The 25,834-nt window shown below is 48.9% G+C and overlaps 1 protein-coding gene across 1 annotated transcript in view; it reads left to right on the top strand.

Annotated features, from left to right (window-relative positions):
* LOC128270141 (maternal protein pumilio) overlaps positions 1-25,834 on the top strand; it is a 62,456-nt gene that overhangs the window by 29,908 nt on the left and 6,714 nt on the right. Inside the window, exon 2 of the mRNA XM_053007545.1 lies at positions 19,437-19,820. Within this exon, the coding sequence (XP_052863505.1) occupies positions 19,437-19,820 (384 nt within the window). The remainder of the gene's footprint in view (positions 1-19,436; positions 19,821-25,834) is intronic.

Raw genomic sequence — 25,834 nt, 5'->3', positions numbered from 1 at the left:
TGGATACTGATTCGTGATTTTGGCATTATGAAATGACTTCTGTTCATTCTTCTAGTGGGCAGCTTTCTTTTCAAACGAACCCTCCTTAGACGTCCAATATTTCTTGCCCTATTAAGTGGACGATTCCTGTAACGGTGCCATTCTTCGAAACGCAGCGCCTGGAGTCTACCTACATAATTCCTATGATCTACGGTCCTTGTTTAGATCTTAACTGCTATCAATCCTTCCGAACTTTAGGAATTTTCATTAAACGTCGTCAAGACCAACGCGTCCCACTGTTTACTGTTGGGTGTCTGTTTCCGGACACCACAGGGCGGGCTGTGACGGCAACAACAACTGTGCTCGTCTAGAGAATCTCCCGGGTGATCCGGCCGGTCATCTTTTGAAGCTTTTGAGCCAACACTTATTTTTAACCCCCTCATCGGCCCACCTCGACCTCGACTACCAGGATTGTTGTCCTGTTGCTGCCTGTTGAAAAGCGCATAACACAGCGTTTAATGCGCGCGCCCAAGATACACTTTATGCCACGCTTTGCGCTTATTGGGATTTAAAGTTTCGCTCTTGTTTCACCATCGTTTGGACAACAATTTTCGAACATAAAGTGTATAGCCGGTGCGCGCGCGGCCGATGTTGTGTCAGTCAGAATTTTTGGTAATTTATTTATCGCCCTCAAGCTATAAATTCTTCAACGCGCGCGCTTCTGAAACACCAGGCGCCGACGATGCCGCGGCTCCGTCGTAAGCTGCCGGCGAAGGCTTTATTTTATGCGATAAGTTTCGAGCACATAAACTCTCCTGCCTCCTCAACCCCTGGTTTGTGGGGTGCCGCCGGATCTGTTGATGAAGCCGACTGATGAGAGATCCTTGAGACGCTTTCGGAAGATGATGATCACCCCCGGAGACGGGACCGAATGTGGCAGCTTCTTTCGCACAAGAAGTTTCCAGGCTATTATCGATATCATAATAAGCGGCGAAGGACCCACTTGTGTTTTTGGGGGGTGTCCCAATGACGATAGGGATTTGTTTGATGAAAAATCGCCCCCGATGATGGGAAAATACTGTTGTTGACCCATCGCAACAAACAGCAGATCCCGGATTGCTTTCCACCACCACTCAGCCACTAGTGGGCGCGTGTGGGTGGCTGAGATTCAGAAAATTAATTAGCAAATGATGACGCATTTTCTCGAACTGCTACCGGCGGCGGGCGGCCATCGGCCATTAACAGCCCTCGGGCTAAACGAATTTGTAGACTGCCAATTGTTGTGTACCGGCATCATCTAATTGGAGCTAATCTCCTTGTGATGGATGCCAATTGGCTGGCGAAGTCAGTCCTAAGATGGCCTGGAATCTTCGATACCCCGGCTGTCAGTGGTGCCGCGCAGTCATGGGTGTGCCAAATCCGAGCGTCGCCGCCGCGTGGATGGATCATTCTCAATTTTGCGAGCAGACACTTTCCAGTCGTGTTCTGGCGGTTACTTCAAACGGGGAATCTTTGCTGTGGTGTGGATCTCTGAACGAATATGTCAATGTTGTAATTAACGTAGAACCATCGTCGAAACACGCAAAGGCTGTTGGTCTTAAATGAATCACATGGCCAAGTGTCTTGCTAGCATCTACCAACCATCATCCGGTTGTATCTTCGGGCGACAACAACGGTGAACTACTTGACGCGTCACGGCTTTATGCGCTAATCCTGGTGACATAATCAGTCCCGAGACCCCGGAGACACCCCAAGGACGCGCTCTTTTAGACCTTCCCGAACGCAGCGTTTGCTTGACTTTCAATTAACGGCTTATGTCCTACCAACTGGAATCAGCATACATAAACCCGACGGTGGCTTGCCCCACATTATGAATGGGCGGGAATGTCACACTGACGTGGAACAATATCGCCCGCCAACTTGACCCCCCCCCGGTGATGAATGCCTGCCGTCCTTAAAGGGGGTTTAGTTCCCCACCGCTCCCTAGTAAGGTGAGTGTGTGCCACCAGAACGAGGTGCTAAACACACCTCTAAACACCAGTTGGCAGTTGGCACGACTCCTGGCAATCTGTCAGCAGCGCTCAGAGCGCGTCTTCTTTGGCCAAGCAGTGGTGTGTCGAGTGTTGTTGGTCCGCGAGCCGAAAAACTATCTCAAAATGTGACTGACAACGTGGTGTTGTGCAGCCTGCGCTCCTCGTCTCTTCTGGTGCTTGGCCGCGGCCGCGGGATCTGGGCTGGGCGCTGCTGGTGTGCTGCTTCGTTTACGTGTGGTCTAAGACGAATGACTTATGCACCGGCTTGTGTGTTTGCGTCTAGTGTGCCTTTCGGATAGTTTCTCGGTCGAGACAGTGTGACACTCGGTCGTGCCCTACGGGTGTGTTCCGACGGCGGAGGTGTGCACTTTCAAGTCTGTCGCGCTTGTCTCTCTAGTAGAGAGCGCGCGCATCGGGAGGTTGTGATGGATGTGTGTTGATTTAGATTGTTCAAATTTGCACACCTTTTCGCCCGTGGCGGCGGCGGCGGCTACGCGACGTTTGCGCTCCTTTTTTGTGATTTATTTCAGAGGCAATCAATCTTTTTTTTTTTGAGGTTATGGATGTTGGCGCCGTTTGGAAGATCGGATGAATAGCGTAAAAGTGTCAATAGCCACCAGCCACCAAACAAAGCATGGTGCGGGCTCTCTGGGCAGGATAACGATTCCTTCGTGGAACTGCCATGTCCTTTTTGTCTTGTGGCCCACGACGAAGCTGCGGGAATCCACACTGTGCTATAAATATCACTGCGCTTATCGCTCTCTCAGCATGAAGATATGAGCACCGTTGACATTTTTGCCCTTTCGGAGACAAGCAAATGTGGCGTACTACTTTCCAGACACGCACACGACGCTCTGCGTTACTGCGAGGGCAACCCAAATTGTCTGCCGTCTCCCGTAGACAAAAAATGAGATCGTTTTCTCGGCGGGAGCGCCACCCCAACGTCTTCGGGGGCTTTCTTTTCCGAGACATATCGGCGTTCGTCGGGGAGCATAGCATATTACCGTATTTTTCAATGTATAACGCGCACCCGTGTATAACGCGCACCCATATTTTAAGAGAAAAAATTTGGAAAAAAAGCTTTTTATTGTACATTTTTCAGATATGTGATATCCAACAAATACCCAATGATAATAATGTATTATGCTAAAAATCTATATTATTCTATAAATATTCTAAAGTATACTAAAGATAAAATGCGTATACATTGCAAAAGACATACTACAGGGTGTTTCTTTAACGATACATGATTTCATTTGGTTATAAAGCAAAAACGGCTGAATATTTTTTATTGGTTGAACATTTATTTGAAAGGTTTATTCCTTCCATTTGATCAGAAAAGAACAATTTTGGTACAATGTTTACCACGATTGACAGATGTTTACCACGGAATACGACCATAAAAATGTACCTAAAAGGGCACATTTGTAAGTTTAGAGGAGACAAAATTTTGACTACCCTTGTATAACGCGCACCCTGATTTTAGAGCTGAAAAACTTGGGAAAAAGGTGCGCGTTATACATTGAAAAATACGGTAATATTGATTAGACACCGGAATATGATGGATGAATGATTCTGAGCTGGGTTGTGCCGCGCGCTGTGCCATCGAAGAGAGCGAAACAATTTGTCAAATTTGTTTGAAAATCAAACCGAAAATTATGACGACGACGCATTAACATCGTCGTTTTAGTTTTTTCATGGCCGGGAGTGTGATTTTCGTCGCCAAACATCGCCCCCCAAGTTCAGAAGAGAGCATCAAAGCAATTGCCTGATGGGCCTCTGGCCCTCTACGTCTTCGTCGGACAATAACGGCGATTGTGGCATGAAATATTTATGTCTCTTTGTTGCACAAAGAAGAATCTACTTTCAACACACTTTGGAGCGGGTGGCACACAATCGATGGTGTTAGAGGAGCATTAAGGACCTTCATAAAAATCGTTTAAAAATGGCAAACTGTTCAATTTAATCCTCCTGGCGGCTGCTTGTCTCGAAAAACAGGTCGCCGAGGGATTTTACTCGATTATAAATATTTATTGGGCCATTTTGAACGGCGCGAAGCCCGAGAGAGGGATGACTTTTCACTACCGGAACCGTGCGCGAACCACCGTGAACCGTGGCGCTGCAAAATGCAATCCATTCTATCGCTTTTATGCTCCCTCCCGCCCCCCCGGGCAGAGAAGCCCACCCACAGATGTAATACATATTTATTGACCATCGTTCAAGTTGTGGCTCACGGCGACGGCGACAGACACCGTGGAGTTTAATCCGGGATCTCATCCTCTCTTCCGGGGACCGGTGAAAATCTCTGGGGACCGTAAACGGGAAGTAACGTACGTGACCTCCACAGGTGGTTCCTTACACAGTTCCTCGGGCTACCTAGGCGAGCTGAGGGTCTAGCTGTGTAGCTTGACCGGGCGTTGTGTCGTTGTTATAGAGCGCGCTGCATTTCGTTGAGCCGGACAGAGAGCAACCGTGTACCCACCACCTGTTCTTGGGTGTTGTGGAGCGAGGGCACATTATGTCTGTTGGGACGTAAACTGAAGAAAATTGTGGAAAACATTTTGACGAGCTCGCGTCGTCGTCTTCTGTAAAGATGCCTTTTTTGCCGCTCTCGCTTTACCGCTCTCAAGTTAAGACACGAATCATGGTCTCGGTGGGTACCTCAGTGCGCGTTTTCCGAACGTGTCTGATTAAGGCGGAAAAATAATGTGCTGAGGGCGGTCGGCCGCCCCACGGTCTCTGTGCGCCGCTGTGCGAAGGAAGTATGATTGGAATTTATATTTTCCACCCTTCTTACGCGAGCACCTTGCGTTTGAGCCACGGAAAGGTTGCAGAACATTTTGCTAGGAAAGGAAAGCCGAGAACCGAAGGAAAAATCCACTGGACGCGCTGCTGAGGAGGAAGCGGCCCGAAGGAAACGAAGATGGTGTGCGCCATTCGCGGGTCGCTTTGAAGATAATTAAAATTCCAACCGTCAGCCAAAAGCAGCAGGTACAGCACCACCAACCCTGTGTGTCATCTGGTAATTTATTTAATTTTATTTCATTTTTGCACCACCCCTGTCTAGAATGACTGAGCACACACACACACACACACCACCGTGTGATGCGTAACGCTGAATTTTAACGCATCATGCGGGTCAATAAGTCCGAAATGATGGCCCAAAATTTACATGATTTGCTTTTTTATTATTTTTAATGTGTTTAGCCGTGAGCCGCGATCCCTGCAAACCCATTGGAAATAGACGTAGACATTCGTTATAGTCGACAGAGAGATGCTTCTAGCGAACACGGTTGAATCATTCCTACACTGTGGAATAGGCACCGTTACAGCGTATCCATTAGAGTAATTAAATGAGTTCTCCGAATTCAAGCTTTCATACTTTGTTCGACATCGTTGTCAGACTCTCTGTTCCGCTTATGGCGTGACGGGACGTGTGACGTTTATGAGTGATGAACTGAAAATTGACGCAGTCAAACATTTTAAAGGCAAATTAAAAGAGTGGGTAAATTATTCTTCTCTTTCATGAGGTGTTCATCATGCAATTTGCATTGTTTATCATTGCATTAGTAACATTTTTTAAGTTCTGTTTGCACTCGGTGTACCGAACCATCTGTTAATGTTTTATAATTGCGTGCGACTGTCGATGATCTGTTTGATTGATTAGCAATTTGACGCGGACACTGGTTGGCTGTTATTATGTCGATTTAGTTTTTGCTCTATTGTCTATCTACTATTTTGCATTAACATTTTTTAATACCCGTCGATCAGCAACAAAAACGTGTTTATGATTTGGAGTGCAGTTTGGAGCTGTATAAGGCAATGAAAAGGATTTTTTTTTTCGATACGTGAGAGTGGAGGAATTTTAGAACCAGAATCACATTCCAGAGCATAGAAGTTGCTCATCGGGGAGTGGCTAAAACACGACTGAAAGAGGCAAAAGCCTCCAAAGCAATGTTTTTCTAAAGGACCTTTCGGACTTTTTGACCCACATAGTCCCACTACACATCGAGAGCGGTCAAACAATTTTGCCAACCTCTTTGTGTGGTGTGGTAAGTGAAGTGAGTTTTTACGTGCTCTACGGGTGAAGAAGATGTAATTTTAAACCAACGCGTGCTCGCCGCGCGCAATGGCCGGTAGAGACCACCATCACCATTCCCCGCGAAACCTGGCACTTCTAGTCCTCGGACTGGTGAAACATTAGTTTTCTTATTTATTATTTGCTGCGTAACAGTCGCGGTACGGGTGGCACGGCGTACGCGTAACTGTATTTGGCCAACGGCGGCGTTGGCGGCCAACGGCTGCTCCAGTTCCAACTAAAAGCCTTGATTAATGCGCGATATTTAGTGCTGCGCGCCGCTCCGGGGGCGCGCGCGAGCATATCGTGTTACTTATTTGCGTGCGATTAATGGTTTTATTATGTAGCCGGTCGGTCGGTCGGTCGGTCGGCCGGCCGCGAGTGGGTGGTCGGTTGGTTCTGTTTTCGCCGCCCGCCGCACTGAAATCGATGCTTCCTGTGGTAGCCGCCTCAGCAAACGGAAATGGATCAACTCTCCAAAGGCGGGCGAGCGAACGTTTTTGGGGATGGTATCCTTTTGGACCAGAGTGTGGGGGAGCACTGGTGGACGTGTAGAAAACAGGAATAATTATACACACACACACACCCTGCCCTGCCGTCCTCTATAAATATCTTGACCCCGCTATCGGAAAACGCGGAGGAAAAGCCAGCGCATTGGAATGTGCGCTGTGTGTGTGTGTTTGTGTGCTTATCATCAATCTTCGTAATGACTTTCCCGACCAATCTTGGGCCCCTTGAGTGGCCAGCGGGGTCACCCATAACTCGTGAACCATTTTTCTTTTTTATGCTCCCTTCACAAAGCAGCAACGGGGGTGGTGGAGGTCAAGAATGGCCAAGCGGTGGGTGTGTCAGGAACGATGGAAAAACAGGTATTTTCATTATTAATACCTATCCGTCGGTCGGTGGCGCCGTTTGTGGGCGATAGTTTTCACTTGTTCTCGGCCCGGTTCATGTCCTGAATTTTGAAAGATTTGGGATGGACCCTCAGGTGTTGCTGCTGCTGCTGCTGCGTCGTATTTGTTTTCTCCGACCGAGGGTGGAAAAATCTTTTATTGATATTTGGCTGGATTTATGATCCTACCCGCTGGCGGGGTGGCTTCATTTATCTAGAGCTCCCTTTCGACGAAGGAGATCGTCTCGTCCGCAGGAGAAGTTCTGGTCCCCTTAGGGGGGCGTGTGTGTATACAGGGAGGACGTTAATCAACCCCAAAAACTGACATGATCAACCACACCACCCGCAACGAGGAATCCTGCCCGAAGGGAAACTTTATGCGCTTAATGAGAACATAAAAATGTACCCCTTTCACCGGAGGATCTCCCACCGACTTGTGGTCGATCAATATCGTGTTTTTCTTACGAAGAACTCGATTCAAACTCGATTTAGGGATTCTTTCGCGGGCACCATCATAACCTGTCCGGTTGCATTAATGAACCGAGCTCCTTTCGGACCAAGTGCCCCCTGTGTGTTGCCCACCGGGCTTAGTGAAATGTTGGAATTGTTTTTCTGCCGCAGGAACAGAACGTCCTTTTCTCCTAACCTTCGGGAAGGGCACACCGGCCGACGGGTGGCCTTATCAGTCATCAGACGTATAGATTTTGGTCTGCGTCGTCTGCGATTTGGGGTCGAGCACTCCGCTCGATCAGGGACGCTTTCTTATGCTTTCTGCTGTTGGCCTTCGATTGTTATTTCTATTGTTCACACAACGAACCGAGCCCTCATTCCGACGGCTTAATATATGTGCATATTTGCTCGTCCACTTGATACGCAAATAGAATGCTCCAACTGAAGCTTTCGTCGGGTAGAGTCCGTATTCTTGAAAAACAATGCGCGACAAAAGTTATGTATGCAATTTATGCTTCCGAATGACGTCGCCTGTTACTAATTGTCGCGTGCGTGTCTTCTGCTTCAATTCATTTTCACTTTATTCCGCTCCAATTCGTGTTGCCGTTGATCTGTGGAGCACACTCTCGGTCGGGTGAAGAAAAATGACAGATCGAAAGATTTTGCCCCAATCCTTTTTTCACTATTACTAGGCTGTTCATTAAGTTTTGACGTTCGATACCAAAGGGCGTTGCCACGAGTCTAATTTTTTTTTGTCATATTGGTACACTCTTCAAATGAACGTATGTGAAGTTTCATTTCAATCGGACACTTAGTTTTTTTTTTTACAAGCCATTTAGTATCGACATGTCACATTACTGTTTTACAGCTGTTATGACGTCATCATTTGATGAAAAACGCTTTCCGTGCACGATTTTTTTTTGGTTTGAAAACAGGTGGATGTCGCTAAGGGCCAAATCTGGTGAATTGGGTGGAAACTCCAACAATTCGAACTTTAATTCATGGATTTTTGCTATTTTCGAAATGCTCTTCTGACAGGGTGCATTGCCCTGATGAAAGAGGATGTTTTTCTTCTTCAAACCGGGTCATTTTTCACAAATTTTCGCTTTCAGTTGCTCTAAAATGTTACAAAAATAATCAAAATTTATTGTTTTATCAATTTGCAAGTAATCCGCTAGCAAAATTCCATTCGCATCTCACAAAACTGATGCTAACATCTGTTTAGTCCATTTCTGGACGAACTCGTTTCGGAACTGAAGAAAAAGGTTCACACAACTCCTTAACCTCTTGTTTTGATTCAGGATCATGGTGATAGACCCAAGTTTCATCCCTAGTGATGATTCAATGCACAAAATCCACTTTATCCTGTCGAAAACACTCTAAATGTTGTCAAGAAAGATGCATTCGAATGCGTTTGTAACAAATGCGGCACCAATGTTGCAAACAGCTTTCAGGAACCCAAAACTTCAGTCAACATATTGTTATACTGCTCAATGAATTGGCTAGGGATTGTACTTAATTTCTATCAGTGATTGGACGATTTTCGAAAACGATATCCTGTATTGTTTTACGATTTCCGATGTTGTGTCTGTTTTTTGACGTTTTTAACATGGATCGTCTTAAAGGCTACTACGACCATGTTTAAACTCAGAAAACCCTCTTTTAACCCCATAATTAATGGTGAAGAGTCCTTATACACTTTCAGTATTGGTTCATTATTTTCCTTTGCTTTTAAACCTTTTAAAAATAAAAATGAAATCACTGCACGATACTGGATTTTTTCCATTGAAAAAAAAACTGTGACATGTCGATACTAAATGGCTTGTAAAAAAAAAACTAAGTGTCCGATTGAAATGAAACTTCACATACGTTCATTTGAAGAGTGTACCAATATGACAAAAAAAAATTAGACTCGTGGCAACGCCCTTTGGTATCGAACGTCAAAACTTAATGAACAGCCTAGTAAAAGCCGCCGATGTTGCTCTATCCAACACCGCGGAACCACGTGCGTCGTGTGCGCTTGTGATGACTGGCTCCTGCAGGATACCGGTGTGAAACTTTTTCAATTTCTAACTTTCCCCATTAATTGAGATCTGTGTGTGCCGCATTCTTTTTTGCGTCCCTGGTTTTAGCATCCAAAATTGAATTAAAGGCAAATGATCGACGTGTTTGGTCCATTTTAGAGGGATGTGGTGCAAAAAATCATAAATCCTAGTGCACAGTGTGGTGCGATCGGACGGAATGTATCGAGGTCACCGGAGAGGTGTGTCCGCTGCATCATCCATCATCATATTTGTTGGGTGCAACCCAACATAAAGAGAGAGTCCCTACGCTAAAATCCGCCGTCCATTCCTCCTCTCCCCGAAAGTCCGTGGCGTTTATGTTTCGGACAGTTTTATTAAATGGCAGCCCAAATTAAAAGTGATGCATGGATGGCAACTAATCTGATTAGTGAACTTTTTCCATTCGCGCGAGACGCGCGCATTGATTGCTTCTGGCAAGCAGCGCTTTGCAACGTCCGGGTTTTCTCCGGAGTGTCCTCCGGCTCCAGTGTTCTAGTGGAATTGGAATTCTCGGAATACAATTTAGAATCACAGACGCGCGCAAACGAAACATCAAAACGCACACGACGAGAGGCGGTCATCGTTTCACAGTAAATCTCGATTGGAGATCGATTTTCGACTACGACAATTCCCGCGAAACGCACTCAATCAAAGTTAGATTGTTGTTCGCGTTCACGCGGCACACTCATTACGGCCATATTTATGGCGCTTCAAGGATAACGAAACAGCGCGCTCCTCGACACAGGGCGATCACAGTCCCCAAATCGGCATCATTATCACGGTGCGCCTTTCGGTACCTTTCGGTGCGCTGATACTACATTATCCGGGTCACTCAATCTCGGATCTCTTCGCTACTGCGACACGTGTCCACCGGCGGGACAGGTTCAGGGGAAATATTGGTTTCCTTTTGTGTTTCGTTTTGTTTTATTTGCCCTCGAGACTTTTCCGCGGAAACACCGCGGTAAAGGCCAAGCACGAACGATAAACGATGAAGTGACTCAAATTAAGGCACAATTTATACTCGTTGTCCACCAGCAGCGCAGAGAATCCACAATAAGCAAGGCCCAAAAGTACATTTTGATGTACACACACACACACACCCTGTTGCATAATTGATTGGATTCCATTAAGGGAAACGGAATCTAATTTACTCGGAGGCCCCTGCGGGGGCCATTTGAACGAGAATCATGGAAAATTAACACTCTTATCGCTGCGTTTGGTGCGTTTTTAAATCTACACGCGTATGTGCGCTTAATGTTACTAATTTCAGCTCGCGCAACTTGAGACGAGTCGCGGCTTAACTTCCGTTCCACTTTCGGCTGGGTTTTAGTGCTTGGCCCTGGCGCGATCTCTCCTTTGTCCCGTTATTTGCACTGCCAGCCGGCGCCTAGCTGTGGTTCTCACGATTTTTATGCTCGCATTTGTGTCGCGCGCATGCTGCTTGGGTCGTCGGGTACAGAACACCTGGAACCGGGTGATCGTACGGAACATTTTCTTCCGCTCAAGAAGAAGCGCGCTCCGGTCAACGACCTCTATCTCGCTCGTTCGCTCTCTCTCGCTCTATGCTGTCAAGCCAGAGGGCAGTATCTCTGCTGTGGCGGTGCTCGACCAACATTGGAGCATAAACTCGTCGCTCCCCAGGATTTCGTCGTTCGCTTCCCAAATGTGCGCAGCGAAAGAGACACACGCATAAAATGCATGCAACATATTCGGAAAAGAAAGAAACAACCAGGTGAAAGATTGCGAAACCACCCAACAACCGTTATTCGTTCTGGGCGGCTGTCTTCCAGAAAGTGGGCAAAGATAATTTGAAGAACTTGCATCAGCCTCGCCGACGTTGTTTTGTACGGTTGCTCCGGTTTGCGCAATGTTGGCTTATGCTTTGCCTTGCTGCGCCGCCGCCGCCGCCTTTCGCGTCGCGCATCGTCTCTTGCGCAACGCAGAAGGCAGCCTGTTTTCGTGCGTGGCTTCGGTGGTCCCATTCCTGTGCTTTCTGCTTCTTCTTCTGCTTTGGCGAAGCTTCTTCCGCCAACACACTCACACTCACGCAGCCAGTCCCGCGTTATGCACTTCTCTAATGCCCGCGCTCTGTCTGTCTCCCTCAGTTCAGTTCCTTTATGATTGTCCCGGTTTGTGCTCATCCACACGCGGACACCGCCTTTTCCGGGCTCTCGGGAAGGATCGGTGGTGTGTGGGACCGCGCGCACACACGCACGTTGCATTATGCATTTTTCGCCAATTGCTGCCTCTCTCCGCTGCTTCTCGTGCTGCGGTGCAATTTTGTGTTGTGACCACTGCAATTAGTCCACGGACCGCGGGCGGAGGAGGAGTGGGACGCCTTTCGGCGAAAGGTGAAATAACGGCGAATCGCGCTGTGTTTTGGGTGGTTCCAGTTTGAAAATTGTTTGGTAAGATATACCTGAGCTTCTTCTTCGCGGTTTTTCTGTTTCTTTCCATTTCACTTGACGTTGACGACACTTCCGCGTGCGACTTTCGGCAATTCGGCCGTCGAAGAATAAGGAAATTATTGGCTCCAGATGAGGGTAATAATCGATAATGTCGGGAGTGAAGCGTATGTTCTTGTGAGGTTTCCATTGGTTTGGCGAGGTTACTCACTCACTACTGGCCGCTGAACGATAATGATAATTACAGTGAACAGCGAAGAAAGTCTTTTTAAATTGACCGTTGTTTTTGGGCCAATTTTCTCCAATCGGGAAGATCTCGTTTGACAGTCACTTCGAAAGCCAGCAGCATGGTGTGTTTGCCAAATGTAAAATGGGAGCTTTTTGCAGCGAGCGCTCACTAGGCCGGTTTCCTTCATCGGCCTAATCTGCACGGATGTTCGCTCACGTGTCAACCAACTGTCAGCGACGATTAAGTAATCGATTATAGAGAGGGGTCTCTCGTTCCACACGACGGCGGCGGCGTCATCATCGCCCCATCATAACTGTCAGCGACACACTTCGGGCGGTGAGTGAAGGGTACGACGGCCAGAGGGCGTGTTACTGGCAGTCCCAATGTCTCTCGGTAACAAAAGTGATGAACTTTTTATACCCAACCTTTCCCGTCCCTCTCTGCGCCAGTACTGTGCAATCCAGCCTCCGGGAGCCCTTAAAAGAGAATTCGTTAAGAAATGTCTAGGGTTGCCCGTCGTGCCACGGAGGATGGTTGTCGCCCACAAGGGCCGTCGTTTTGCGAGTCAAAAACCGCCCCAAAGATGCCCTTTGCTTCTACACGGTGGCAGCAGCAGCATCACTACTTGCTCCGTGGGTTGTGTTTGGCATCTGGCGGTGACAACGAACGTCTCGACGGATGTCGTCGTCGGCGGAATCGTTGCGGTTATGGCGTCTTGTGTATCTACAACGCTTCCTCTGGTGGCATTCCGTCCTTCGCCACAGAGAGCGAGAGGTTAAAGGACGTGTCGATACTTCTGGGCGCAGGTAAACTCGGTTCTGGAACGGACTTTACTCTGGAAGAGGTGCTCTAATACTCGTGAAACGATGCAGAGTCGGTTCGGAAGCCGTAGGAAAATTCTTGGCTCGTCCGCGATTAAGGGCGCCCGTGTCCGCCCAATCCTTTTCAAGCTTGTACCCCCTTCTGCGGGTTTAGAGGCGGTATAAACGAAGCATAAAATGTGACGGGAAATGTCGAAACGGAACCACACGCCTTTCGTGTGGCGATAAGAAAGGAAATGGTACACGGTTTGTCGGTCGCCGCGAATCATCAACAGTGCTCGAAACCGGCGGAAATTTTCCCCCGGAGCCTTCTGATACTTTCCTCCTGGCTACCTGCAGCACTCTCCAAGGAACTGGATGGATGTTCCTATGTTTGTACCCATTTATTCCACCCAGCCAGCGTCTGCTTTCTCAAACGTTTCGGGCGCAAAGTGTGTTTTATCTTCAAATAAGACGTATCTTACGGCGCGCTTCTGGTCTTAGGTCTTTCTAAGCTTCATCTGCTGTGTCCGAAACACGAACTCCCGTCAACTAAAATAGGGGCAAATGGGGTTCAATTCGTTCCGAAAAAAGACCACTTTGTCCCACCTGGTCCGGAGTGCTTCTCGGACTGCCGGCTGCAGATTTTCCAACCGGGAAAACCGAAGCCGGGTCGGGTGCGATAGAAGGATGGGTGGATGAGTAATTGGACTAAAATTAAGTTAAGGGGCTCGGGAAAACTCAATTCCTTCTCTCGCATTGCCATCATTCCCTCGGGCAACCACCGCGCCACAACGACTACGGAGTCCAATGGACCGCGTGAGCTCAGCACTTGGAAACTCAAACTTTTCTCCCCCAGACAGGAGAGGCCACATGTTGGCGGGATCTCTGGCACAGGGATATGGGATTTATGGTTTGCAAAAATCGGATTAAATATCCCTTGGCACGGTTGGGGGTCAACCAACACACACAGACAAGGCTGTTCGTGGAGTTTTTGTAGAGATTGAGTTGTCGATGCTGATGTCGGCGACGGGCGAGAGATGATCCCATAGATAATCACAAAGTGTTTTGTTGAAATATTTTTCTTCGCTAACTTTTCGTCTCGATTCGGGACAATTAACCCGCGGGCCACGCGAAGTTTTAAATGGAATTACTACATAAGCCTCTTTCTGGTTTTTGTGGCATTCTCTGGTTCAATTGTTATTTACTTTTTGACGTTTCTATAAACATATTTACATGGCTTCTTTTGCAAACCGTTGAACTAAAACGAAAAGCAAAACGACCAACCGAGTCTGGAACCGAAATGGTGATGGTTATCCCGTACTAACTGGCTCTCCGACCCAGCAGCGCACACAGTCTCTTAAGTCCGTAACGTATTGCCGATCGTGTTAAGGGCCCATTTTTGTGTGCCAATCGTGGGACCGTTTGCTGTGCAGCGTTCGGTTGAAACGGTAATTGAAGAACCTTTTAACGGCCATCGGTCCGGGTCCGTCCGAGCACCGCACCACACCCAATCTGTAAACTTATTTCCTTTATGACATTCCAGAAAAGCACACTGTGCCGTGTCCGCTTTGGCCACTCGGCGGGGCGGCCCGGGTACGGGTGTGGGTTGGTTCACTTCCGTTCAGCGCAAGTGAGTCTCGCCTTTTAATCCTTTTGCTTCTAAAATCCCCGATATTCTTGCTGTTTGAAGTTCGCCGCACCGCACCATCCCCGTCGGTCGTGTCCATCTCTTTCTGGGGAAATCGGTGCAAATGCTTCCGGAAAATGTCCCGCACGATGGTCCATCGAATGCTTTTACTGGGGGGCGGACGACTACAGTAAATCCTGTCGATACGATACGACGGTGGTGAAGTTTCTCTCTCTGACCTCGCTCCGCACTCTTGCTGCTGCTTTTGCGGCGTTTTGTGGTCTCAGCTCAACCCGTGATAGATAGAAAGGCACGGAGGTGGTCCGGTGAATAGATGGTCGTGAATGGCTATTTCGGAATTTGCTTTGCAATAAGCAGCACGGAGCACGGGACAGAGGTGGGGAGGAGAGGGGATATGATGAGATATGGGGACAATCAACGGAGTTTAAGTCCTTTCCGATCGTATTTGGTTAAGGATTCGACATGCATCGGGCAGTGATTTTGAGTTTTTGAGGCCAAAATCCCTCCCAATAGTTCAGCCCCGTGCGCGCACCACACCGCACAGCTATCGACCACAGTGCATCTCTTTCTGAGACCCAAACGGCAGTACAACATCGATCGGCTTCGGGCTCCGCCATCGTGCAAAACCCGGAATTCTTACCTGGGATTTTCCCAACCAGAAGTGAGATATTGCGTCCGTGGAATTTTAATGACGGTGTGTTGTGGACCATTGGGACTCGACGAATTCCGCATTCGTTAATGCATTTATCATGCGTTAATGCGTGTAAGTTATGTGCCTACATACGATGGGTGGTGTGCTTTCATATGGCACTAGAAAATTGGCCGACAAAACTTAACGCGCGTCGCCATGCAGAGGCCCTTTGAAGCGCATAACTTTTTGGGAAAGCAGAGCATTATTGCCATTTATGTGGGACAGGCCACTGGACTCCGCGAATAATTCATTTTAGAAATGAATATGCTCAATGCAGGTGCAGCTGGATAAGCTTGTCCCATTTTTCGTTTACTTCTTTGAGAGTGCACATTAACGCCCATATGTCGCGCCCGTTTAACGACGTTCCCCGCAAATGTCTTTATTTTGGGAACAATCTCTCAGCATCCAGCATTCTCATCATATAACCATCGGCAGGGCGTGTGTAGCGGAATCGAAATTGCGCCCTTTCACTTCTACTTTAATGGTAATATTTTTGTCCATAAAAGCCGAGCGAAAGGAGAAGTAGTCAGTCCCTCTGTAACTTGAGTATCCTTCCATTATGAAGACATTCCGCGAGCGCGCTCGATCGGCAACTTATCGCGCTCTGTCGAACGTTTATATTTATCCAATCATTTCCATATCTTCACGCTTTCGCTTCGAAACGTGTGCGCCGATCATCGTTTTATGTCACAAATATGCTCTACCGTGTACTATATGTGGTCCAAAATAGACGGACTAAGGTCCAAATATTTGACAGACTACGGATCATCATTCGGTCCCCGAGGCGTGTGACAAGTCGCCATCCCGGCCGGCCGGCAGTCAGCCCCCCAGTGGCAGTGGTGTAAATGTCCTATGGCCAGATTCGGTAATGATGCTGACATCAGCAGCATGCATAAAACTCCATCACATCATCGGAAGGACCGACCACCAGCACCGTGCCCTGCAGCGCATGCCGGGCACACACTGCCAGCAAAGTGCATTCGGAGATACGCCAACACGGCAGCGAACACAATCTCCCCGGAGGCCCTGTCACCATATCCGGAACGGAGGAGGATGATGCCGTCAGAGTGAAGGCCATCACTCGACGAGAAGCACAAATCTCGCGTCGCCCAACTGATTTGCGGCAACAATACGGCGACGGCGGCGGGAGCGAGAGTTGCAGGAAAATCGTTACACGATAAAACTTTGATGCGATTTCCGTCAACAGCGCAAACTCTTTCTCGTCCTGCCTGCCCGGCGCGACAGGAGGACCAGATGTCGTGGTCCTGGTGCTGATGGTGCAGTTCTCTCTCTCGCTCTCCACACCAGGGTTTGACGTAATGTCGTTGGGCGGCGGCGAGTCCAGGCGAAGCTAAAATGCACAGAGCGAGTTACAATCCACAACCATTTTCCGGCAGGCCGAGCCCCCGAGGTGAGGCGAGGTCACCCCACCCTTTAACTTGATTGGCTCCGGAAGGAAGAACTGGTCGTGAATGTCCCAATCGGCAGTCTCGGCGGGAGAGAGAGGAGTGTCCTTATCAGCCATCGGCGTTGGCTTGGCGCCCATGAAATTTGATTGCCACCGTGGTTCGTCTTGCTGACGGCGCCGCACTACTCTCGCGCTCTCTCCTTCACTCTCTTTGGGTCCAGTGGACCGGAAGTTGATTAACTTAGGGACCGGAGTCCGGAATTTTATGTGGTCGCAACGGGTGTGTCCGGCGCATCCAGCCGGACGAAGTGTGATAAATAAAAACATTAGGACCAACCGGCGAGCGAGTTCGCTTTTGACATTCCCACACGAGTTACGCACTTTTTTTGCGGCTTTGGCAGTTCATAAGTTGTCATAAATCTCAACCCCCGGCTCCCGGCAGGTCCGGATTGACGAGACTATTACTGACGTGGTTGATTACCATATTTACCGTTTATTGGAACTCGTTTCCAGACGTTGCGTTGCATTACGAATCGGGTTTTGGCGATGAAGGTGCGTTCTTGGTACAACTTTTATCAACGTTCCTTTTTTACATGATTTACCACACCGAAACCCGCCAATTAATTCATAGCTTTCTATATATTGTGGTCAATTAGCGTGGTTCGAATCCTTTTTTCTATGTTTTTTGTTATCTAAAAGGGAAACCCTACTATCATCCGGCTGCTAATGAAGCCGTAATTGAGTCAAATTAATAGTACAACCAGTCAGCGGAGGCAGAGACCGAGGACAGCAAACACAATCAATTGTGTGGCACAGCGAAATGCCGGCACCACCTCCGTTCCTGTCCCCCGTGTGCGGTTTGACCCGGTTCGGCCCACCGAGAGAGAGTGGCTCGAAATGGAAACGAATGGAAAATCAGGAGCCAAGCCAGTTTCCACAATTACACAGCTGACAATGGCAGCCGCCGTATGCCACAACCAACTTGTGGGGCTGTGTGTTGTTGCGCGGAGGATGGCCTCGGCCACTTCCGCAAGGAACTGATTACATTTCATGCGAAAACCTACCGAAAACCGAGCGTACTGCAACCGGCGCGGTAGGCGCAATCTACAACGTCGGTTCCTTCCTGCCTTTTTTGTGCCTTGATTAGTTCACGGCGAAAGAGTTGTACGGAGATGTACGTCCCGGATTACGAATGCGCTGTTTGACCTAATTTTAAACCAACCGGGGGATACACGGGGGGGGACAAGTCAAATCAATGTTTTTGTCGTGTAGAAATGGGGGACAGACGGTATCAATGGCGCCCCCCGTTCGCTTCTATCTCTGTTCTGGGGGGTTTGTCCAATCATTACTGCGCTCCGCTGACTTTTGCATGGAAAAACGAAGAAAAAATGGGAAAAGCAAAGAACCCAGACGGCGTTACTGCGATGTGTAATCACTCTTCACGATGTGGTGCCGCTCATTGTTTGATTGGGTGATTAGCTGAGTTTGATTTCTGATGGATGAAGCCGGTTCTGGTCGGTGGAAGCGACCGGCGAAAGGAGCCAGCCACAGCCGCAAGCCAGGGAGAGCAGACTTTCCGGCGCGCGGCTCCATCTTTCTTTGGGCTGTCAAACGGGGAAAGCATGACAGATCGAGGTTACACAACCTTCTCGAGCTCGAATTGCTCGCTTACTTTTCGGCCAAATCGTGCGGAACATCATCGGCTGGGGGCGGCGCCCATCGCAGTGTCCGTTTCGCTCCCACTTGGAATGTGGACACTAGGGAGAGAAAACCATGACAAAACGCCAACACAAATCCCCCGGTTGTGACGTTTCGCTATGGAACAATAGTCTGCACTATCACTGTCTGCCGACAAACTGTCAAAAATGTGGTGCGCTCCTCCACGCTGACAGCGTTTCGGGCTTTCCGGTACGCGGTGAACGATGGATTTTTTGTCTGTGAATGTGTGTGTGTGTGAGAGAGATATCTAAAGCTGGAAGGATGTGGAAGAATCCGGCACATTTCACGCGAGAGCGCACCCTGACCTGGGGGCAAAATAAATACATGTGCCGGCGCATGGTCTTTGTCGGGTTGCTCCAGTTTGGTACGTTGCGGAAAATTGGCTTCTGGAACAAACCCGTCAAACAGATAAGACGGTGGGCTTCTGAGACGGCTTGGATGTGTCTGGTGGCCGCACGCACTCCATCGGATTGGTGTGGGCCGAATATTCGGTGGACGACGCCTCGTTATCCAAACACTGCTCGGCCCGGCTTTCGGATATTGTTTAAAGAGACAGGGAGAGAGAGAGCCTAGCGCCGATCCATTTCCGTTAGTTGGGTCGGGTTTTTTGTCTTTATCCGCTTTCTTAAATATTGCTAATGGACATACAAACTAGGCCGCTTCCATCACGGTTTCGAGTCTTCGGCTTCTCTTCGCCCGGTTATGTTTATCTTCGGCCACCCCCAGCCAGAAGGATGGGGATTTTGTGTGGGGGACATAAAATAAAAAAAAGTTACTAATAAAGAGAGGCTCTGGGGGACTTGGGACAGCTGAAAGCAATCACCATCGTTGTCGAGTTCCGCGACTGGTTTTGCTAAACGACCCACGCGACACTATTGTTTCTGTTTTGGGTCAATAGACGCCAAGGAGCCGCCGGCCATATTATATCGCCAAACTAGAAACCGTGCAAAGAACTGTGGAATATAACGGTGGGAACGTAAATAAGGTGTAGCGCTTCTTTTATATAATTACGGACGAGAATAATGTAATCTAACGTGACATCATCTGCCTTCGTTCCATTTGCAGCAACTATTCCGCTCGAACCCCGGACTGACGGCACCCAACTCGGCCGTGCCCGGTGCCCCGAACGGTCAGCCACTGCCCCAGTCGGCCTTGTCGCTGTCGGCGGCCCAGCAGCAGCAGTTCCTGCAGCATAATGCTGCGTACGCCGCCCAGCAGGCGGCACCGTACGTCATCAACCCGGGCCAGGACCATTCACCGTACATGGGGGCGCTAATTGCGGCCGGCGTGCCGCAGTACTATGGTGTGGCGCCCGCCCCGTGGGGCGTCTACCCGGCCAACCTGGCCATCCCGCAGCAGCAGTCCCAGCCCCGCCGGCCCCTCACGCCCTCGCAGCAGGGCGCCGAAAATCAGCCCTATCAGGTAAGCACCGGCCGTCATCCGGCCTTCTTCGAGGTTCGAGGTGATAATCGTAGGTGCCTGTTTTGTGGTTCCTAAAGCAGGACATTTCCCCAATTCATTCGCGACACCTTCCTTTTCCCACGCCAACCCCACCCTATTAAAGCTCGTTGGTCCAAAAACGATAACGCGAATTTTGTTGATGGATGGATGGTGGTCATCCTTGATTCCGAACGATTCAATATTTATTTTGAGTTTCAAAACTTTACTTCATTCTCGAAGGAATCTCATTTTAATAAAATTTCAATAGAAGCGTTGTTAAATTACGTTAAATTCGGGATCATCATTTTCAATGGCATTTTCGTTGTTGAAACTGCTGTAAATTAATTTTCTGGTACACGCCAGGATGGGTTTAGTTTCCTTAAACAACATGCAAACATGCAATGGTCTGTAACATTGGCAAGAATTACGCTTCGAGTAGGAAAGGATCGAAACGGCAAAAGAAAGGAAAGCTTTCCAAAACAGGACGACATTGAATTGTTCGATCTTTGTTGATTACCTGGTATCGATCCAAACTGAATGTAAAATAAACTGCTCATACATTTTGAATACATTTCGGAACACGAAAACACGAACCACGGTCGGCAGCATTTAAACATAAAACGGTGGCAATTTAAAAAATCATGTTTTTTTATTCGTAAACCATTACAATTCCATACGGCAGCGGACCTTCGCGCCCAATCTCTCTGCTCTCACGGGTTTAGACCACTTTATTCGGTGAATTATTCAACCAAGCCGCGCGTCCCTTTAGGCTATCGCGCCAGAGAAGACTTTTCGTCACAAATTCGCCGCACGCCGCCCCCAATGGTTTGCGCTGCGCGCCCCAGCATCATCTCGCCATGTCGGGAATTCCGGGTTACCGGAAGCAGATTGTCCACTAGCAGCAGCAGTAGTCGCCCAGACTGGTATCCCATCGTAGATCGAGCGACAAAAGTCACCCCCAAAAACCGAAAGGAAGTCGAGCAATAAGAGGAAACGCTTCACCGAACCTGCTCTCTGCTCTGCTGCTGTTGCTGCTGGCCGTGGAGCCCGACGGCACACGATGATGAGGATAATTAATAATCCAAAATGTCCTGAGCGATGAACTTCGCTCTCGTAGCGAGGGAATTTTCCGCCGGCATGGCAGGACAAACGAGGAAAGTGCCCTTCTCTCTCTCTCTCTCTCTGAGGCACCAACGGCGGGCGGGCGGGTCATTCGCCTGTCAGGAACGCTTCGCCACCTTTCGGTGGGTAAAATAATTACAACTTCGTAATTGGATTAAGAAGTTTGTTCAACCGGGTGGCGGCGAGCGGATGCCCAAAAGGGCGGCCAAAATTCATTTCCGTTTTTTTGTTTTGCTTCGGCAGGATGATTTTTTGTGTCCAATCACACGGATGTACCGCTTAAATGTGTGTGTTTTAGTGATCGAAATCGAAAAATATTCTCCACCATTTGACCCTCTCCAATTGATGGCGCCCATATCGGAGTCGTCTCGTGACAGATATTTCGGATGATGAATTTTTCATCCCCAGTTCTGGATTGGATCTTTTTTTTGTGTCTGATTCCTAACCGGCAGTTGTAATGAAAGGCCGGTTGCCTCTTAATGATGCGCTCGAAACAAACTCCCAAAGCCTATTCGGTCCGGTATAGGAACCAACATTGAGTCCGTCGTCGTAGTCGTATTTAGCTCCACGCCCGTAACAGGTTGCAGCTCGAATGGCTCCAACCGCCGGGCTGACACCACCGTGCAAGAGCAATGTTTATTTAATTTACTATTAAATTGCTTCATCAAAACAGCAGCTCCGCATTTTGCGTACCCCCGTTCTTGGTTTTGAAGTTTTTTATGTTCCTATTTGCTGGATGACCGTCACACTCAGTCATTCCATTTATCCCTAGACTGGACGATAGTGTACGCGCCGGCCGGATTGAGCTAGCTCGGCTAACGACATACCGCAGTGTAATCATCGCACCCTGAGCTTCCCCCCTGCGGGGCTTGTGGTGGAACTGGATTTAATAATGAATACCAACGCCATCCTCTGCCTCCAAAACACGGCCACGCCGGCCGTTGCATGCAACATAATGGGATTATGCTACCGGGGAGCACCGGGATGAACGGCGGCGCCCTCTCCGCGCGCAAGGAGTCCTCACGACGCGGCACACCTGTACCCCCTGATACCTAATTGGTATTAATGATTCATTAACACCACCCATTCTCTGGGGCGTGTGTGTGTGTTTTTGCAAGTGATTTTGCGTTGTTCCTTTCGCCCGCTGCTAAAGTGTCTGCAATTTGCGCCCCACACACCGAGACGAACATGAATAATGGAATCTGCAGTCAGTTCTTCCAAGAAAAGGCTCGCCCCAAGAATGCTTTCTTCAACTCTTCTACGCACGTAGTGCCGAACTGTGACTAACGCGCGCATAGTCTAGCCTGTCCAAAGCAATCCACACTGGGAGGACTCTTGGAGCAACACCTAGTGCATTCTTTGTTACGCTTGAGAGAGAAGCAAACGGCGGTGATAAGAGATCTCCGAGGCTGCTCTGTGCTCGTTCAAGGATCAACGGTCCACTGCACACGCACACAATCCACGCCGCGAGTTACAAGAAATCGTAAAAGGTTATGCGCTTATAAATAAGCGGTTAATTCCAGGGTTGAGCTACTGTCTGAATGAAGGGATGCAAGATCTATGAAGGAATGTTTATAAATTCCTTTTTGTGGTGTGGAACTAACTGCAGATGGAAGCAATCATAAGCGTATGGTTCGTCAACATAATTTCTTGACGTAGGCTAATAACCCCAAAAGCGTCTGGGACTCCCTACTGCAGTTGGATTTTTTTTGTGGTTCCAATTTGAACCTTACCGAGGATGTCCAATATGCTGCCGGAGATGCCGGCGGTATGTGACCCTCATTTGCCCGGAAACCCGGCTAACCCCCGGATGGCATTACTCGCTACTCGTGAAGACGACGGCACACGCGGTTTGCGTGTGGTCCTAATTCTTATTAAATTGTAACGCCTTCCAGTTCCTCCTGGAGGTGACGCGCACTGGTCATTAGCCTTCAAAGGAGGCACATATGCTGTGCCGTGGTAATATGTACCTGACCACGCGCCGGCAAACCGACACACTGCGGCGTAGGGGACCACCAAGGGCTGGGTTACTCTAAACTGTTGGGAACATCCCGCCGGTCGGACGTTGTGTTCTCGCCCCGAAACCGATCACGCAAATACACGCGGTGCGAAATTAAAAGTGAAAGTTCACTCCCCGTTGGGAGTGGCTCTACTGCTCTAGTGTGTGCCACGGAGGTCACTATGTGACGTGGTGCGGTTTGCGGGGTTATGCTAATAAACACATTACTCATTGGCCCGTTAGCAGCACCGGGCGTGTCGCGTGTGTAGGTCGTTGTACGGCTTTTCGGATCGTCATCCGACAACGTCAACCCGGTCAGACCTTCGCCAAATGCGAGGTTAAAGCCTAGCCACCACCGGTCTCTACTCTGACGGAATTCTTGTGGTCGGGCTCTGGTTGGCTGGCATTCCAATAGTTAGAAGTTAGACGATGATTGCTAATCACCTCTTGGTAGTGAAAGAGAGAGCGCGAGAGAAAATAGTGTGGTTGTGACGTCCATAGTTATGTCCAACTGGCGAAAGTCCACACGCCCAGGGAATCCAACCACACCGAAGGCTCCCGAAAGTATCCCGACGAGAACCAGTTTCATCAGAAACGAGCTGCAGTCCAAGGACTCCATCGAAGTCTTGGCCGGCCACAGTTACATCGCGTCCCCCTCGCTCTAACGGCATTGTTTGCAGCGGAATTTGCGGACCAACAAAACCGGCGCATAACCGGCCCCCGGACCGCCGGGTCCGCCCTGTCTGTGGACGTGAAGATTGACAGAAAGTGGTTGCAAATCTGTTCAATTATGGAATCGAACCTCTTCGAGCGTGTAGAGCGGAGACGGGCGATGGTCACCCTCTAGTCCCGAGCCAGTTGTGAAAGTGCACTTGGTGGGGCGGTCCAATTACACGGCGAGCAGCCAATTATAAGGTTATAGGAATAGCTCTCTTCTAGCGGTGGTTCTACTACTGGTTCCGTTCAAGTCCGAAGTGAGCGCGCACTCTTCAAGTGTCAAACCATCTGCTGAGAGAAGTGCGCCCACCAACCACCCTACACCACCACCCCGACCAAGTCAGTCTCTGTTTCCGGTTGTGGGCGCTGGCCTGGCCGATGGTTGGCAACACTTTTACTGCCGCCGATTATCGATTATTACACCCCGATAGATAGAGAGTCAGTCCGCGTTGATAAGAGGGTGACCTAACTTCAACTAGCGCGAAGTAGCGGAACGCAACGGCGGGTCCTAAAGTGTCGTCTGCCATTTCCATGTTGCATTGTAAACAAACACCGGCGCAACGCCTCTTGCGGAGGAGCAGTTGGAACTGTAGTTGGAGCGCACTCCGGCGACTACTACCGGATGAGGAAAGTTCATTAAATTTTTACTCTTCTCTATTCGTCCGGGCGATGCACTCTCTTTCTCTCAATACGGCCTGTTTCTTCCGGAGGGAACAACCACTAATGGCATTCCAGAACACCGAGAGACAGGGAGAGAGAGGGAGAAGAGGGTGCGCCACAGCCACAGAAAATAAATCCGAGTTTCGATTTTTACAATGGCGGTTCATTATCACCGGCGGCCACGGCGGCATGTAGAACCTCTCTGCTGCCGTTGGTGGAGAACTGGCTCTCGGTAATTGCAATTTGCCGGCGATTCGCGTGCAATCAGCGATCGCTTCGGTGCCCGAAGCGGAGCGCGGGTCTATGGCGTCTTTTGCGCTACTTTGGCCTCTTCTTTCGCATTCCTTCCAGAAGGTGAACCGCCGGGTGGTGATGGTACAGAGGTACTCAACCCCCGGCCGCCCGGTCGGTTGGTCTATTTTCTCCGTTCTCCGGCTCGAATCGGTCCCACCAACCAAACTAAATTATTGCCTCGCATTTGCTTTCTAGAGAAGACCCCGCGAGCAGAAAAGATCCCCACGGCGCGCGGATTACGTTGCGCCTGCTTCCTCCGAGAGCGGCGGGAAGAGCCATCAGCAAAATGTGTATTACTTTCCGTACAAAAGTATTCACATTTAACATCATCCAATGGGTGGGCCGCGTCCCTCCCGTGCCACGGTGGAGGTGAGCCCCCTCGACTCGGCTCAGTGATGCACCTCGTCGGGCACCGCGCCACGTCTAGCGTGTCTAGTTTAATGAGGCTCCTGCCGCCGTGCCAACAACTACCACCACAGCCACCACAACCACCTTCTGCCGTCACCCTTTTCAAGCTGATGCCGTGCCGTGGCACTACCTCTCCAGAACTATCTGCGTGATAGGCCAACACGCCGAGAGCCGTGTGTGTGTGGGTCACCTCTGAGGGGGTTTGGGTTTTCTTTTTGTATCAACACATACCGTGCTAGACGTTCATTACATGAAACGGCGGTATGAATGAAATATGGTTTTTCGTTCGACATTTTATGATATTTTTAGCCAAAGCCAAAAAAAAGTAGTTGAAGAAATGTTACGAGGGACCGACGGCTGGTAATCGAAACATTTCGGTTGCAGTTGATAAAAAACAGATCATTACAAATTTGGTTCATCGAGCTTTTCTCGTTCATGTTCCCCACTTCCTTGCGATCCAATGGTGTTGTTCTTGCTCCCATTATCCCATTTCCTTCGATATGTTGTAATTAATGTGCATATATGTATACACCCGAAACCTTAATGATAGTGATAATGATGAACCAACCATGGGCAGCCTCATCGCGAACAGAGTGCATCTTCCGATGATGATAAACGCTGCGCGATAATCATATTCTTGTACCACATCATCCTAATCGTGAATGTTATGCTAATGTATTTTTTCGTATTGTACATTTCTCTTTTCCTCTCTTTCTTTCTTTTTCTCTTTTTCGCGTTTTCCATCTTTCTGTCAAATGATTACCCTACCTTTGTATTCCACCGAAAATACACACCT

Source organism: Anopheles cruzii, chromosome 3, assembly GCF_943734635.1.
Source record: "Anopheles cruzii chromosome 3, idAnoCruzAS_RS32_06, whole genome shotgun sequence".
Lineage (NCBI taxonomy): Eukaryota > Metazoa > Arthropoda > Insecta > Diptera > Culicidae > Anopheles > Anopheles cruzii.
This window is presented reverse-complemented; position numbering and strand designations above follow the sequence as displayed.